Source organism: Chelonia mydas, chromosome 8 (genome assembly GCF_015237465.2).
Source record: "Chelonia mydas isolate rCheMyd1 chromosome 8, rCheMyd1.pri.v2, whole genome shotgun sequence".
NCBI classification, from domain to species: domain Eukaryota; kingdom Metazoa; phylum Chordata; order Testudines; family Cheloniidae; genus Chelonia; species Chelonia mydas.
In genome coordinates, this window is record NC_057854.1 from 47955057 (window position 1) to 47971225 (window position 16169).

Genomic DNA, 16169 nt, shown 5'->3' on the forward strand with positions numbered 1-16169 from the left:
CTCAACACTGCAGCCAAGATTGCAAGAAATGCCACTGAAAAAAGTGGAGAGCTGCATTCTGCCCTAGGGAGTTTTCTCAGAGGTCTTCAGATGTAGGTGCAAGCACAGCACAATAGTAATCCAATCTAGAGGTGATAAGGGCACAGGTAACGCTGCTGAAGTTTGCATTGAGAGGAACAGTTGTAGTTTTGCCAAGCTTAGATTTAAAAAAAAAAAAAAAAAAGCACTGTTTGTTGTTACTACTAATCCATTCAAAAGCAGGTGAGGATTCATCAGGACCAAAAGAACGCACAGCTCACTAACAGAAGGCAGGCCCAAACCCTTCTAATCAAGGGAACATACATCAACTTTTCCATCTCCTCTGGCTGTAACTCAACCCTCTGCCAGCCAGCATCACGAAGGTCTCATCTGGGTTAAACTTCAGCCAGACAGCCCCAATTTCATCTAGACAGGGAATGTAGAGTGTACATCATTTGGATATGATGAAAAGGAGCTGTAGAACAGTCTCATTAGCACACAAAGCACTGCAGGCTGGAACACCTCATGTTCCCAACAGTCTCACGCATATTCAACAAAATGTGACAGAATGGATCCTTGTGGCACATCACATGAGAAAGCCTTCAAGAAGAAGAATAGCAGTTGTACAATACCACCCTCTGGTGGTATTTTTTTCGCTCAGAGGAAAAAGCCATTCAGGCAGTCCCATGAATCCCTGTTGTAGTCTGCAAATATACCAAGTCTCAAAGGCAGCTAATATACTTGAAACATGGACATTTGGTCTTTGCCTACTGCCAGAGAGGATAATCCACTAATGAAACCAGGGTGCTGACTATCTCATAAGCCGTTGTGAAACCAAGTTTGGAATGGGCCCACAGAAGCCTGAGGACTCCAGGCATTACCAGAGCTGCTTCACTACAACTTTCCTCTAAAAAGAAAGGCTACACAGGAGACAATCAGCAAGAGGCAGTTAGTTTCTTGAGCAGGTCTCTAGCAAGAGTTCATTTAAGATATGCTGACACCTTTCTTCTCTCTTTTAGGAAAGCACTGACCCTCTAATTCTAATAATGAATCAAATAGCTCTTCACTGGAGTTCAGCAGAAGGGAAAGGCACAGATCAGAAACAGCTCAAAGTTATCCAGCCACCTTTAGAACTTCAGTGAGCACACAATTTGAAACTCAAGATGAGGTGACATTTTCCCCCTCCCAAAACAGAACTACTGCCACTGAAGCTGCCAATTGAGTCTGGATACAATAGACGCCACCTTCAAAACACCTGGAAATAACAGCACATATACTCAACTGTTTCAGAGCTGAGGTAACCTGGATTCACCAGAATACCAACGGTCTAGAACAGCTTTTCCAATCAGTACTTTATGGACACCACAGTGAAGGAAAAGAAAACTGTTTCCATCACAATGACGGCATAGGACTTTTACTAATTATGTGTCATAGCTGATCAAACTACATGAGATATCCACATCTGGTATGTTAGCCTCTTCCCTGTTTCATCTATCAAAGTTCATCTATATACCATGACAACCTGTGAGGATGACAGGTAGAGCCATGGTTAGGAGTAGAGAAGAACACACAGTTGAAGATAATTAGGTTCCAAACTCTGAGTACAGTATTCTATCAAGCTGTAAAGCATTCCCTCCCAAAGAGATCTTATTCTAATGTATAAGAGGGCACAACTGTGGTTCATTAATTTTATACAATCAAAATTTGGCATTTTTTCCTCTCTCTTTTTTAATTTTAAAGAGAAAATTAAAACATGACCATGACCATGAAGTAACATTTCTGAATATCCAAACTGGTATTTCTCCAAGTTAAAAAAAGTAACCTTTGGGCTGAGAACACTCATGAGTAATTTCAGCCCAAAATGCAAAAGTTTTGAGAAATAAGCCATATAAAATATAAATTTTGAACTATAGAATGAAATTCTAGTCTTTAAAAGCATCATCACTGCTTAGCTTTTAAAAAGTCCAAAAAAACCCCAACCTGAGACATTTAGACCAACACAATTCTGCTCTTTCAAATATTCAGCTCTCTCTAAAACTACAGCTTCTATAATTTATTTATCCCAGGATTCACTTGCACAGATGGCATTTCATTATGTTGTTAACATTAGCTTTCCTGGTTTATAAGCCACTGTGTAAATGACAAGTTCAACAGAGTTACTGTTGCAAGAAGAGAGCTCTGAGCAAGGTTAACCCTGAGTTTCAAGCTCTTCAAGGTAGTGTAAAAGCTTAAGGTACAAGACCAAGAAAGAGCTGAAGATTTGAAGGATTATCAGCTCCAACCTTCCTCTCTCACCTGATTATAAAATTGAGGTAACGAGAAAAACACTTGGGAACAGTCAAAGCAGCGCACTTTGGAAGTATGTTTAAAATCAGGAAGAAAAACAATGCACTAAGTTTCAGAGTAGCAGTCGTGTTAGTCTGTATCAGCAAAAAGAAAAGGAGTACTTGTGGCACCTTAGATATTAACAAATTTGTTAGTCTCTAAGGTGCCACAAGTACTCCTTTTCTTAATGCACTAAGTATGCTTGCTACAGGATTTTTAACTGTTCATAGCTGTATTACTGCCAAACAAGGCAAAGCGAGTTTAAGAAAACACCAGAAAAACTTCTTAACTGGTAAAACACACTCACCCACCCCCCTTCCTCATTCTCACAATTCTGATAAATGGTTTCCATTGATAATGGCAGGGGAAAAAAGGCAAGGAAAGGTTTTCACTATACAAGGCACTCTTACTTTTCTAATTCCTCCTGCGAATGTGCGAAGGTGCAGCTGGCTCCACGGGGACACCCTCCTCTCTGCTTCATGTCTCGGCACATATATGTCTTATACTTGCTGTGTTGAGGAGGCTATGAAGAGTAAAGACAACAAAATAAGGCACTTGAGTATAAATTAATGCATGGAATTAACCAAGAGGGTACTTTAGACTACCATGCTCTCAATAAAATAGGATGTTCAAAGTGAATAATTATTGACAAAATTTATTCAGAGATGACTGCAGGGTGAGATAAGCAACTGAAGGACTTGTGTGTATGATAATTTGATACGACTGTACACTGTACTCAGGATGAGGTACTATGTCAGCAGATCCAGTGCCAGATTTAAAGGACTCATCCATATCAGTGATTACATAAACAAAACTATTTATTGAGGCTGGATTGGAACAGCCTGTGGGTTCAGATAACAAACAAGTGTGGACAAAACATTACTGGCAGTTCTGAAAGCAGCTTGGTGTCTCTTTTCACATTACTAAAAAAAACACTTAGTAATCACAGATTGAGTGTTGGGGCTAAAACACCATCAAGTACCGTGGAAGCAAGTATCATCATTGAAACAAGCCAGAATTTCACATTGAGGGCAGAAAACTTGCTAAATTAACACCCATACCCAAATACCTAACTGATTTTAATGTTAATCTACATTAATCTTAGTTATCTTAAAATGGCCATTTTTACTTAGCAGGCAAAGGGAAAGGGTTCTTCAAAGCCTGCAGAAAATTCAACAAGCTGTTTTTGAGTTACAGATTAACAAGTTATCCCATACTTGAAATTTTACCAGTTTAACGCTTTACTTGAGTCTCCCTCTATCTCAATAATGGCCCATTACTACCACCTTTGAACTTCACATATTAGTTACCTCTCACTGAAAATTCCTGTGCTGGCTGTATCTGAACAACATAGTAGTTGATAAATAAAAATTAAATTATTTTTGGGTGAACATTTTGGGAGCCAATCTTGGTCCCATGGAGGTCAGTGGGATTTTGAAGTTCCCCATCACCACTATTTACTTCAATGGGAACTGAATAGTGTATGGTGTATGTGAGCCTACTGGCTAGTTGTACATAAGAAAAAATGGAAGGAAATGTCTATCAGACATGAGCAACAGAGCTCTGCTAGCTATGTGGCACACACCTGCTTTTTGGGAGGTAGGAGGATTTGGTTTCTTGTCCCAGCTGTGCATGAAAACTATGGTTAGCTGATGGCCTCCACACAAAGGCTGCAGTTACAATCCCATTCTAATGCTAATTTTGATCCCCCTTGCAGCTCCTTGCTTTAAAGACTATGAGGTTTGGTAAATTATGTGATAGGTAACAACACTGTTTAGCCTCCTCAGTTAGTTCTTGAAACAAAGGTTTTCAGTTTGGGGATTTATAATAGCACTTCACTCGAGTTCCAAGTGTTTAAGCTTTACAGAACCATTACAAGCAAGAAGTACTGGTATTGCGTCCCTCAAAAGGTGCCACCTCATGTGTGAAATATGCCAGTTTTTAAAAAAAGCAACATTGGCACAAAGATTTTTTTTTTTTTTTTGGAAAGGGGTTTGCTATTGATTTCCCTGTAGCTTCAGATGGATTAGATTTTCTTCTCTTCATCCTGATCTATTGTGCAAAGATGTGTGAGATGATTGCCTGTAGAGGACAATACTCACGAGGCACTACAATGAGACTCCCAAACTAGTTTTATTGAAGTATATTTGAAGCCAGGTCACATACAAATAAATCTGTGCCATTTGCTCCAACCAAAGTTTAGAGGCTAATAGTTTCCCAGATTCCTAATGTTCCAGTCTTTACCTGCTGCTGATCTGTTCCTTTCTTGCTGTGATTCTGAATGTAATCAACTAGTCCATGTACCACTGTCCTCACAGCAACTAATCCATTTTCTAGTTGTTCCCATGTTGGGGGTGGGGCATCTGCAGCATTCACAAGAAACAGAACATTTCTTACAATTAAAATTAAGGTGTTTCCACAACTAGTTATCAAGAATATTTCAATGTTAAAAAACCCAAAATACACAAAAATTTAAGTAGCAAACCTCAAGGAGCGCTTTACCAGGAATCAACAAAAAAAAAAAAAACACTCGGAGTCTCTGTATTGATCATTTAAAGAACGAAAATTATAATGTCAGAGAATTGAGCTGCACAACAAGTTACATAAATCAGCAAGCCAGTATCCGGCATGTTAGAAAAAAAAATTCAGGAAACACTGGTGCTTTAGTTCCTAGTTCAGCTTTGACAGACTGACAAGTAAAATCACTGCACATATTTTGATTTTGACAGTACTATAGAAACTTGACAAGTACACAAGTCTTTTGCACAGAAAATACTTGATCAAATTCTTCGTTTTCACACCACTCTTTTGTACAACTCATTTTAAAAATGCTGCACCAAAACATATTGGTTTAATGTATCTAACTGTGACGGAACAGCTCTGATGTACGTTAGTGTTTGGTGCATTGGAAGTGGATTGTTTTTGGAAGCAGGGTCTTTTCTGCAGGACAGGGCCTGTCCTCCAGATGCATGCTACCTCCGCAAGGCCCTATATCACACAGACATTATTTTAGGCAATATTATCTACAAAGGCCAACATTACCCTAGATCAGAGGTTCCCAAACTTCTTATTGAGTACACCCTTCTAGATCTACCAGCTGCCTGCATACTCCTACCCTTCTCATCACTGATATTTTTTATTCTTCTTAACACTACTGCTCTTTAGCCATTTGTCCATATTTCACTGTTACATACAAATATAGTGCGACAGGGTCAGGCCAGATGGCTATAGGAGAGTAATAGAAGGCAGATATATTAGCCCCAGGCTAAGTAGGTCCCTTTTCCCTGTGTAAGGTAACAGGGAAGGTTCCAGAACAATCAGGAACCTTCTGGAGACAATTAAGACAGGCTGATTAGAACACTGCAGCCAATCAAGAAGCTACTAGGATCAATTAAGGCAGGCTAATCAGGGCACCTGGATTTTAAAAAGGAGCTCACTTCAGTTTGTGGTGTGCATGTGAGGAGTTGGGAGCAAGAGGCACTAGGAGCTGAGAGTGAGAACGCGGACTGTTGGAGGACTGAGGTGTACAAGCATTATCAGAGACAAGGAGGAAAGTCCTATGGTGAGGATAAAGAAGGTGTTGGGAGGCGGCCATGGGGAAGTAGCCCAGGGAGTTGTAGCTGTCGCACAGCTGTTCCAGGAGGCATTCTAGACAGCTGCATTCCACAGGGCCCTGGACTGGAACCCGGAGTAGAGGGCGGGCCCGGGTTCCCCCCAAATCCTCCGAACTCCTGGTCAGACACAGGAGTCGTCGACCTGAACCGTGAATTCAGAAAAACGGCCAAGCTGAGGGCTGCCATGAAGCTCCAAGGCGAGCAAATCCGCCAATAAGCGCAAGACCCACCAAGGTAGAGCAAGAACTTGGTCACAATAGTTATAGAGCAACATATACAACCAGAAAAAACACCCAAACCCTGATTAAGTTCTGATTTCAGTTAGACTGGACAGTTGCTGGGCAACTGAGCCCATGCTGTACGGTGAATGGAGGTGAGGGCTCTGTACATCAGCATCTCTGTATCTGCGTTCTCTTGAAGTAAATTACAGTAGAACCTCAGAATTATGAACACCAGAATTATGAACTGACCAGTCAACACACACGTCATTTGGAATTCAAAGAAAGCAATCAGACTGCAGCAGAGACCAAAAAAAAAGAAGCAAATATGGTACAGTACCGAGTTAAAAGTAAACTACTAAAAATAAAGGGAAAGTTTAAAAAAGATTTGACAAGGTAAGGAAACTTTCTGTGCTTGTGTAACTTAAATTGAGATGGTTAAAAGCAGCATTTTTCTTCTGCATAGTAGTTTCAAAGCTGTATTAAGTCAATGTTCAGTTACAAACTTTTGAAAGAACAACTTTTTGTTCAGAGTTATGAACATTTCAGAGACACTAACAACCTCCATTTCCAGTGTTCATAACTGAGGTTCTACTGTATTGTATTTTATATAAAATTCCCACAATTTTAAAGCTTAATCTGAGAAGCCTATTATGAAAATGCAATAAATTAATAAATAAATTAAAACTCACCATTACATAGTTTTTCCTGCATTATCCCCCTTCCCCCGCCCAAGATGTCTCACGAACCACCCCAGGATACACTTAACATAATTTGGGAACCCCTGTCCTAGATCATCTAGAGAGGCACTCATTGTAAAACACCACAAGTTACACTCTCTCTCCCCCCCCCGAGATGTGAAACAATACAACTCCACAAATCAACCACTATTTAATACATGACAGAATCAGTAACTATGAGCCATCAGCCAGAATAGATATTTATTCTTTTATCTGGTTGATTTCTCTTCCAGCTATTTAACCTAATCCAGCAGAAGATAATACCACTGGGTGCGAGCGCACGCATGCACACACACAGTGCCTTGAATCAGTGGATCTCAAAGTGCTCTACATACACTGAGTCTCAAAATCTATTACACCCATCAAATCTTTAATTTATCAGACACCTTCTAGCTAGTATATTTATGAAAAATGTAAGTTGGGTCCAGGCACATCATCAAGGTAAGTCTAGATCCATTGAAGACTCATCTGCTGGGGAAAAGGAGGGGCACTGATGACTCCATCTTCTATAATCAGCCTCTGTCTAGTAGGTATCTGATACATTTGAATTTCTGCCCTCCTGTAGTTCCAGAAAGTGAAAAAGAGATTTCTGTCCTTTCTCCCTGCCCCAGAGTAGGAAGCAGGCAGGGGGAAGATCTGATATTCTCCCCCGCACCCTACCTGTGTGCTTAAAAGGGGAGGATTTCCATGACCAATAGTCCTGCAGTCACCTTATGTTATTTTGTTATTCTCTCCTCAATTCTCTTCTGTGTCTTCGTTTTCTCAAGTAGCAGCAGCTGCCACTGCCCAGAACACTGCCATGGTACTTGATAATTCCAGCGTTGCCAGGGATTAAATAGCAGCAATGCTGTCAAATTCACTCTACTTTTCTTTCCCACAGGTGTAAACAGCAGTAGCAGAGCTCTTTGGCAGATTCAGGAAGAAAGCACTGCATTTTTGGTTGCTAAGCACTGACTGGTCCATATTTTGAAGGTTCTCTTTGCAACCACAAGAGTCAACTTTACAAACAACCAAAACCCCTTATCAGTTCCTGTAGTAATAGATAGCTTAGGCCTCCACACTCACTGGGGAAAGCTTCCCACTCACCACTAGTGAGTAGATTTAAGGCTATACATTTTATTTTACAGGTGGGTAGAGCAGTCTTCAGCCACATGTGCCTAGGTTCCCCTCTCAGGTACCCACCTAACCTCTACCATTTATTTTCTCCTCTCCTCTCCAATCCACTCCCCTTCCCCTCAAGTTCCCTCTCCAATCTGCCTTTTCTTCTGCCTTCCCCACAACTTGGATTCCCCTTCCCAGTCCCTACTTTCTTTCTCCCCACTTCCTTTCCCCTGAAGGGTTCCCTCTTCCATTCTGTGATCTTGGAGGACTTCAGCCATTCAAAATTTCTGAGTAGCCAGCAAAATGGCATGACACTTCCCACAAAAAACAAACTGCTTGTCTATCTAGCCTGACCTTTTCCTACTCTATGTAGTTCCAGAGTATTAGGATTAAGATTCCTCAATAATTCTTTCATGGAAAATGCCTTCTGATTTAAAATAATAATAATAATAAAAAAAAAGTGTGTAGTCCAAAATTCTGAGAACCTACCACTGTAGAGAATATTCAAGATGAAAACAAACTGCTCGGGAAAAATTCAAGACACAGAGTTTTTGATTAAACAGCTAATACAGTAAGGCCATTCCGTTAAAGCAGACACTACTATGACCTTACAAGATGCTAACAGGTTTACCTGGACTAGGGTCAATATTTGCCAAGAGCTCTAGGTGAGGTCGAAGCCTGTTCAGGTTGGCTGGGTCTCCAGTCCTCTGGAGAGCAATGGTTAGTTCTTGAACACTCTGTGCAAATGAGGCTGGGGTCTGCAACTTAAAAAATTGTAACAATTAACTTTCTACAGGCAAGGCAGCCCTCACTGCTTCTGCAGGCTGCTCCACTATGTCACAGAGTCACTTTCCAATTGTTTCATTTCATTTTCACCCAAGATGATTTCTTCACCATGTGCTCCCCTTTCTTCAATATGAAAGACTACACCTCAACCAAAGATACACCAGAGGCTTTGGTTCTCCCTGGATGTTCTAAGTCATTTATATTCCAGCAGCATCCAGTGACACTAACAAGAATTGAAGCTCCATTGTGCTAGACCTCTCCTAAAGGCCCAAAGCTTTCTTTGGCCTCTGGACCAAGAAGTTGGCAATCTAATTTAACATAAGTGTAATAAAGAAAAGAAAGGAAGGTGGGGGTCGGATGACAAGGTAACAGTAATAAGAATTCTTCCTAGCTACCACCTCTATGGGAAGTGGATTAACTATGATGATGGGAGAACTTCCATCACTGTAGTGAGTAGATACACTGAAGTGCTCCAGCTGTACCACTGTAACATTTCAAATGTAGAATAGCCCTTCATCGACTCACGACGAGGTATTAGGTTACAAAACAGCTGGGGAAGAGAACAGATGGTTGGGCTGATTTGAGGTGGCTTTACCTTGTCAATGATGGACTGCATGTGGGATTTGTGGGACTGGTCTCCATATAGCAGCGAGGACCACTGATCCGGTGCAATGCGTAAACCTGCTTCCATGGCAATCTGCACAATCTGGGAATCATGTTCCCTTCGCAGAGCTTCATAGGTACGGAACTCCTCCTTCAACTGCATCAGGGAGGAGTCCTCATCACGTTTAGTCACCTGAAGGGGAGAAAGTTGCCCATCACAATGAGCCAGGGATAAATCAGATGGCAGTGCCAAGCTCAGAGCAAATACATTCTTAGATTAGTACCAAGTTTCCTCCTCCCAAAATAGTATTAATATCACAATGCTACACAGTAAACACCAACAAATGAGAACGGTTTCTCCTGACTAATAAGGGATAAGCTTTCCTATATTCATATATTGAAATGCTATGGAATACATTAACTCAGATGTATAGATCAGTGACTTAAGGCCTGATTCCAGATGTTAGAGAGAGAAGTGTTGCATTCTAGATTTTTACACTGGTACCCATCACCATGGTGCCTGAGATCCTTCACTTCATCGTGGAAATCTTTCACCAGCAGCAACAACGCAATACAATTTCAATTTAGTCTCTTTTCATTGTAACTTCATTTTGGTGAATTTTTGTGCAAAGAATGGACATACTATAAAAACATGGTGTCAGCAACAGCATAGGCTTCCCTTATGCAGCTCTACCAATGAATCTCACCCTTGATGTGCAGCACCCCACACTAGTTCAATCCTAACCACCATACATACAACTCAGTCAACATATCCTAGGGTATTCTACCAGCAAGTCTCTCCTAAGCAGACAGAAAATAAGCTAATTTGTTTGGTGGTTTTGATACTGTTCATCCACTATGACCTACTCTGACCCCAACCTTGCATTTCACTTGCAACTTAAAACCAAATTACAGCCAAAGTCCCGCTCCGTGAACTCTCTGAACTCTCGGGACTTCACAAATGAGACCCATTCTGAAAGTACAAGTGTCATACATTTAATCATAGAATCACAGAAGCGTGGAACTGAAATAGACCTCAGTAGGTTCTCTTGTCCAGTCCCCTGCACTCAAGGCAGGACTATATCATAACTAGATAATTCCTAACAAGATTTTGTCTAACCTGTTCTTAAAAATCTCCAATGACAGATTTCCCAACCTACCTAAGCAATTTGCTCCCATGGTTAACCATCCTGACAGTTAGGAAGTTTTTCCCTAAATCCAGTCGAAACCACCTTTGCTGCAATTTAAGCCAACTGCTTTTTGTCTTATCCTCAGAAGTTAAAGGACAACAATTTTTCACCCTCCTCTTCTAACACCTTTTATGTACTTGAAAACTTACGTCCCACCTCACTCTTCTCTTCTCCAGACTGAAAAAAATGGGTTTTTTTTTTTTTTTTAATCTCCCCTCATAGGTCATGTTTTTTAGATCTTTTATTGTTTTTGCTGCTCTCCTCTGGATCTTCTCCAATTTGTCCACATCCTTCCTAAAATGTGGCACCCAGAACTGAACATAATACTCCAACTGAGGCCTTATCAGTGCAGAGTAGAAGGGAAGAATTACTTCCTGTGTCTTGCTTACAACACTCCGGCTAATACATCCCAGAACGATGTTTGATTTTTTTTTTTGCTCTGTGCGTGCCCGCAATATTGTTGACTCATATTTAGCTTGTGATCCACTATAAACCCCTAGATCTCTTTCTACTGTACTCCTTCCCAGGCAGTCATTTCCCATTTTGTATGTGGGAAATTGACTGTTCCTTCCTCAGTGCAGTACTCTACATTTGTCCTTACTGAATTTCATCCTATTTACTTCAGACCATTTCTCCAGTTTGTCCGGATCATTTTGAATTTTAATCCAAAGCATTTGCAACCCCTCCCAGCTTGGTATTATCTGCACACTTTATTAGTGTACTCATTCTGCCATTATCTACAACATTTATGAATATAATGAACAGAACCGGATCCAGAAATGATCCCTGTGGGACCCCGCTCTATATGCCCGCCCAGCTTGATTGAACAACTGATAATGAATAACCACTGATAACTAATTTATAGCATAACTATAAATTCAAAAGATGCAAGCAAATAAAAGCCTTCTTCATTTGCAGGACAGATTGGAGTGTGGTTCCAAATTTAATGAGGTCTTTTAGCATTTTCTGGGATATAGCAAGTAAATCTTCTTTGTATTGTGGAACCTATACGCAGGGTTTACTTCATACCTTGAAGCAGGAGGCTCTGTAAAGAAGCTGGACAACATGCCCAATGCTGGTTTTAGAAGCTTGAGGAAATCGTGGCTCCAATCTCTGCACTACAAAGAGAACCAAGACCTTTCGTGACAAAGCAGATCCATCTTCCAGAGCCAGCAGAACCAGCTTCAGTGCTTCCTCTTGCATTGCTGGAAAATACAAAGCAAAAAAAGAAAAAAAAAATGAAACAAACCAAGAATGATCTTGCATTAATAACATGCTTTCCCTACAAATGGGTGCAGTAGGTAACCGAAAGGGGCAGGCAAAGTCACTCCAAAGCTCCCAGAAAGTAGTAGGGCATGTGGAAGACACTTTCAACACCCTTGCATTAATAATGGAAGGAGGGTGCAGGGATAGGTACCAGCAAACCAGCTGCCTAAGCACCAAACTTCTCAACTACCTCCCATCCCGCTGCAGTCAGAGCCCCCCAGCTTGTTGGTCCCATGTTACAGAGCAGCAGATGGAGTGTGTCCAGCCCTCTCTTTTTACGAGCTTAGGAGGAAAAAGGAATCCCCCATTTTCAGGGGAGGGCTAGGCACACAAGTCAGGGGCAGAGCAAAAAGAAAAAAAATTCATATCTATTCATCCCTAATGCTGTGCTCTCCTCACTAGGGCTATGTTCTTCCAAAACGAGAACAAATTGAAGAGGCAAACCAGGGTTGACAAAAAATAGATTTTTAAACTTAAATAAATGTTTCCTTTTAAAAATAAACTTATTTAAAATAAATTTTTAATTATGAGAGCCTATATTAAGGCCTAAACTTATTCTAATCTATTACAATTATTTAAACTAAATTAAAATAATTCAACCACTACATGCTTGCTGCCAAAGTTTTAAAGAACGTCGAATCACTGAACTCGCAGAAGTTTGTTGAAGTGCTAGACCAGCTTTTGACAGCAAGAGCCTTGTCTGCAGGTACAGAGTATTTTAATTCAGTTTATTTCAACTAGTTCAGTTCACTGACTAATTCATTCAAAGTTGAGAAATAAACTGGGAGATGTAAAAGCAGGAAAGCTTTTTTTCCTTTTCCAATATATGAATAAAAACGAGGTACAAGAGGATGAAATCTACCAGTCCTAAAATCTTGAAGGATGTGATCACTAGAAAGAATCAGTTCAAGTCACTAGCTACAGATATTTCCTTTGTTTAATAAATCAGTTATAAATGCAAAACATGTTTTGATAATCCTTTTCTCTGATGTATACAAACACATTAAGGTAGTTATATTTAACTAAAAAAAATTTTTTAATTATGCACTTAATTTTAATTTCCATCCAAATGCAGGTGTACACAAACAACAAGTAAAAATTAAATTATTTAGTAAATTAAAAAATGCACCATTCACCATTTTCTAACATAGTAAAAACATAAAGAATATGTACCTTAAACTACAATTAAGGATAAGGTTATGCCACAGAGGTCATGGATTCCATGACTTCCAGAGACCTGTGTGACCTTTTCCACCTGAGTTCTTGGGGGGCAGGAGACCGCCAGGAGCAGCAATGTGCTGCCCCCACTCCCTGCCCCCCCCAGCTTCAGTCACTCCCTGTCAGCCCCCTCCCATGGCCCATTATTTTTCATAAAAGTCAGACTGTGAATTTTTGTTTATTGCCCACAGCCTATCCCTGACTTTTACTAAAAATAACCATGACAAAATCTTAACCTTAGTTATAATTGCTTTTATAGCCATGTATAGATATTGTGTACTCTCCTGGCGAGTGAAAAGTACCACTAAATTTAGTGTAGAAGCTTTATTTAGTTGCAAATCAATATGTTTTAATGACTATCAACCTGTCTTTTCTCTTTCCTAAAGTACAAGTGCAAATTAATCACTTAAATGAAGGTTTCCTGCTCGCTGATTTAACCCATGATTAAAGTTAGTAATTTTAAAAATCACGGATTTAAACCTCTCCACCTTGAGGCAAACTACTCAGTCTTCTCTGTTCATGTCAACAACTAAAGACATCAGATTTTTTTGAGCTTTGCAAAAACAACAAAAGACAGAATAAGCCCTAAAAATATTTGAAAGACAATACAAATAGTTCAAAGTTACCATTAAGTCAGAAGACCTACTGCAAAATATCTGAAGAGAAGCCCCCGCCGAATAACACTGCCAAGGCAGTTTCCAGCCATCTTTTTTTCTCCAATCCCTGAATCCTGCTACTGCAGAAGAACTAGTGGTCTCATGGATACATACCTGGCCCAAGGAACTGACAGCCCCTGGCCCTCACTGCAGCCCAGAGGTTGGAAGAGAGTTGCTGGGGGTTTTGATGTTGAAGAATGAGCTCTGTGACTGTTCTTTCACCCAGTGACCGTGCTGCACGCATGGCCCTGATCCGCCCTTCTTCCTCTACTAGCTGGCAGTGAACTAGCGTCACAAGCTTTCTCTGCATGGGGCGACTTAGCACACTCTGAGTGGTACTGTTCAGACCCACACCTTCAGAAAAAAAGCATACAAAGACAATGAGCCAAATTTCTCCTTCTACAGGATTATCTAAAAGCATTACAGGTATCACATTCTTCTAGCCAAGCCAACTTTCAACTTCTGTGTTTTGCAATTTAAACATCCTCTAACCAGCTCCTGCTGCACTTCATTTTAGTACATTGAACACTACATCCAAACCTGTCAAAAATGCACTGTGAACTTTGAAAGGTTCATTTCAGGCAGTGCTTGAAGGGAAAAAACAAACAAACTGCTCACTAGACAGCTTTAGTGCTTCAGCTGCTCATAGCTTTGCCAGGAGACTCAGAATGGGGTGAAGATAAATTTGTTAAAAACCTTTTAACCATAGGCAGATAAGATGAAACCCTTGAGCAGGTCTAGAGAGAATAGCCTAGTAGAAATCTTTAGTAAAAGGCAAAAAGTTTGTTTGCTTTAAAGAAAAACCCAAGTATCACTAGTACCGATTATACCCCAGACTCACTGATGGGGCCTCATCTCCGTCTCTCTCATCCTTTCTAGCTATCTCTGGCTAGCAGGTGTCTCACGTATAGACATTTACAATCACCTAGACCAGCACACAGATATTTAAATAAAAGAGTTCTATTGTTATTACAATTGTTCAAACAGGATTACTCAGACAGATCCAGTACCTATATAAGGACATGTGCAATCAGTGTTGGCTAGCCCCAGCCCTCCAGTCTAAGAGTTAAGCCACCCCGTTATAGCATGACATTGAAGTTGTTCGACTTCCTGTTCCCATCTGCTAGCTGAACAATACAAGTCCAACTTTCCTGGATTGACCGATGGGACATCAAACAAAATTTTACTTTACCTGTTTCAGGTTATATCTTCACTATAAAATGGAGTTTTTAAGGTGAGATAGGTAAGACAAGAAACAGGTGACTTACCTTGATGTAGCTAGTGGAGGTCAAGAGCATAGTGATGGCCTTGACTAGCTATAACAAGGTAAAACCTATCAGAGACTTGTATCACTATGATTTTAGAGTAAGATCTATCTCCCCTTCCCCCCCGCAAAGCAGGGGTCACCAAACAGCACCCACCGGGGCAGTTGTGTGTGCCCACAGGACACCACTGCCGAAATGCCACCACTGAAGAACCGCCTGCCGAAATGCTGCCGAGAAGCGTTGCCGTTTCTCAGCGGCATTTTGGCAGCAACACTTCTTGCTGCTGCCGGCTTCTCGGCGGCATTTTGGCGGCGGGGTGTCTGGCGCCCGCAACAGTCTTCTGGGAATAGGAATATGCTATTCCCACAGAAAGGTTGGGGACCACGGTACTAAAGAAATAGCTTTAGTGCTTAGAAAATCCATTTCTTTAATAGGACTTGACCTTTTCTCAAGCGGGTTTAACTACAATTATTTTGATGGTGTAAGGTCTTTTTAAAAGAAGTGATGAACTATTACCTGGTTTCAGAGTAACAGCCGTGTTAGTCTGTATTCGCAAAAAGAAAAGGAGTACTTGTGGCACCTTAGAGACTAACCAATTTATTTGAGCATAAGCTTTCGTGAGCTACAGCTGATGAAGTGAGCTGTAGCTCACGAAAGCTTATGCTCAAATAAATTGGTTAGTCTCTAAGGTGCCACAAGTACTCCTTTTCTTTTTGCGAACTATTATCTGTTACCAGTTCTCCCTTCCAAGGAAGTAGGGCAGTGCAGGACTTACCTCTCGCACTGCTGAGTGGTTTGAGGTACAACGCTAGTTCTTCCACACATTTCTTGGCCTCCTCATAATGTTTGGTGTCTTCTACTCCACTGCACAAAGTAATTGGCTGCTGCTCAGGAACCTGAAAACAGATGAAGGTAAACTTACACACCACAGTATGCACAGACACACAAACACACCATACCAAGCTCTTTAATGTCAAATATTCTCTCACACCCAACTACCCAACCTTTCCACAACATTAACTTGGGAACGTGCTCCAGCTTTAGAACCCTTGACATTTCACTTCATCCATGGTATTCTTAACACTTGAAAAGCTTTTTCAACCTGAAGCTTTTAAAAATTGTTTGATATTAAACATATTGTGTGATGATGCTAAAAAGTCTAACAGTTT

At 40.7% G+C, this 16169-nt stretch overlaps 1 protein-coding gene across 14 annotated transcripts in view; it reads right to left on the reverse strand.

The window, feature by feature from the left end:
- RC3H1 (ring finger and CCCH-type domains 1) overlaps window positions 1-16169 on the reverse strand; it is a 101172-nt gene that overhangs the window by 25890 nt on the left and 59113 nt on the right. For 12 of the 14 annotated variants that reach the window (XM_043521566.1, XM_037906472.2, XM_037906471.2 and 9 more), the window contains exons 3-9: window positions 15776-15896; window positions 13850-14089; window positions 11625-11800; window positions 9398-9598; window positions 8648-8780; window positions 4588-4706; window positions 2754-2866 (exon numbers count right to left, since the gene is read on the reverse strand). In XM_043521566.1, the coding sequence (XP_043377501.1) occupies window positions 2754-2866; window positions 4588-4706; window positions 8648-8780; window positions 9398-9598; window positions 11625-11800; window positions 13850-14089; window positions 15776-15896 (1103 nt within the window). The remainder of the gene's footprint in view (window positions 1-2753; window positions 2867-4587; window positions 4707-8647; window positions 8781-9397; window positions 9599-11624; window positions 11801-13849; window positions 14090-15775; window positions 15897-16169) is intronic. The other 2 variants (XM_043521562.1, XM_037906467.2) reach the window with 1 other exon arrangement.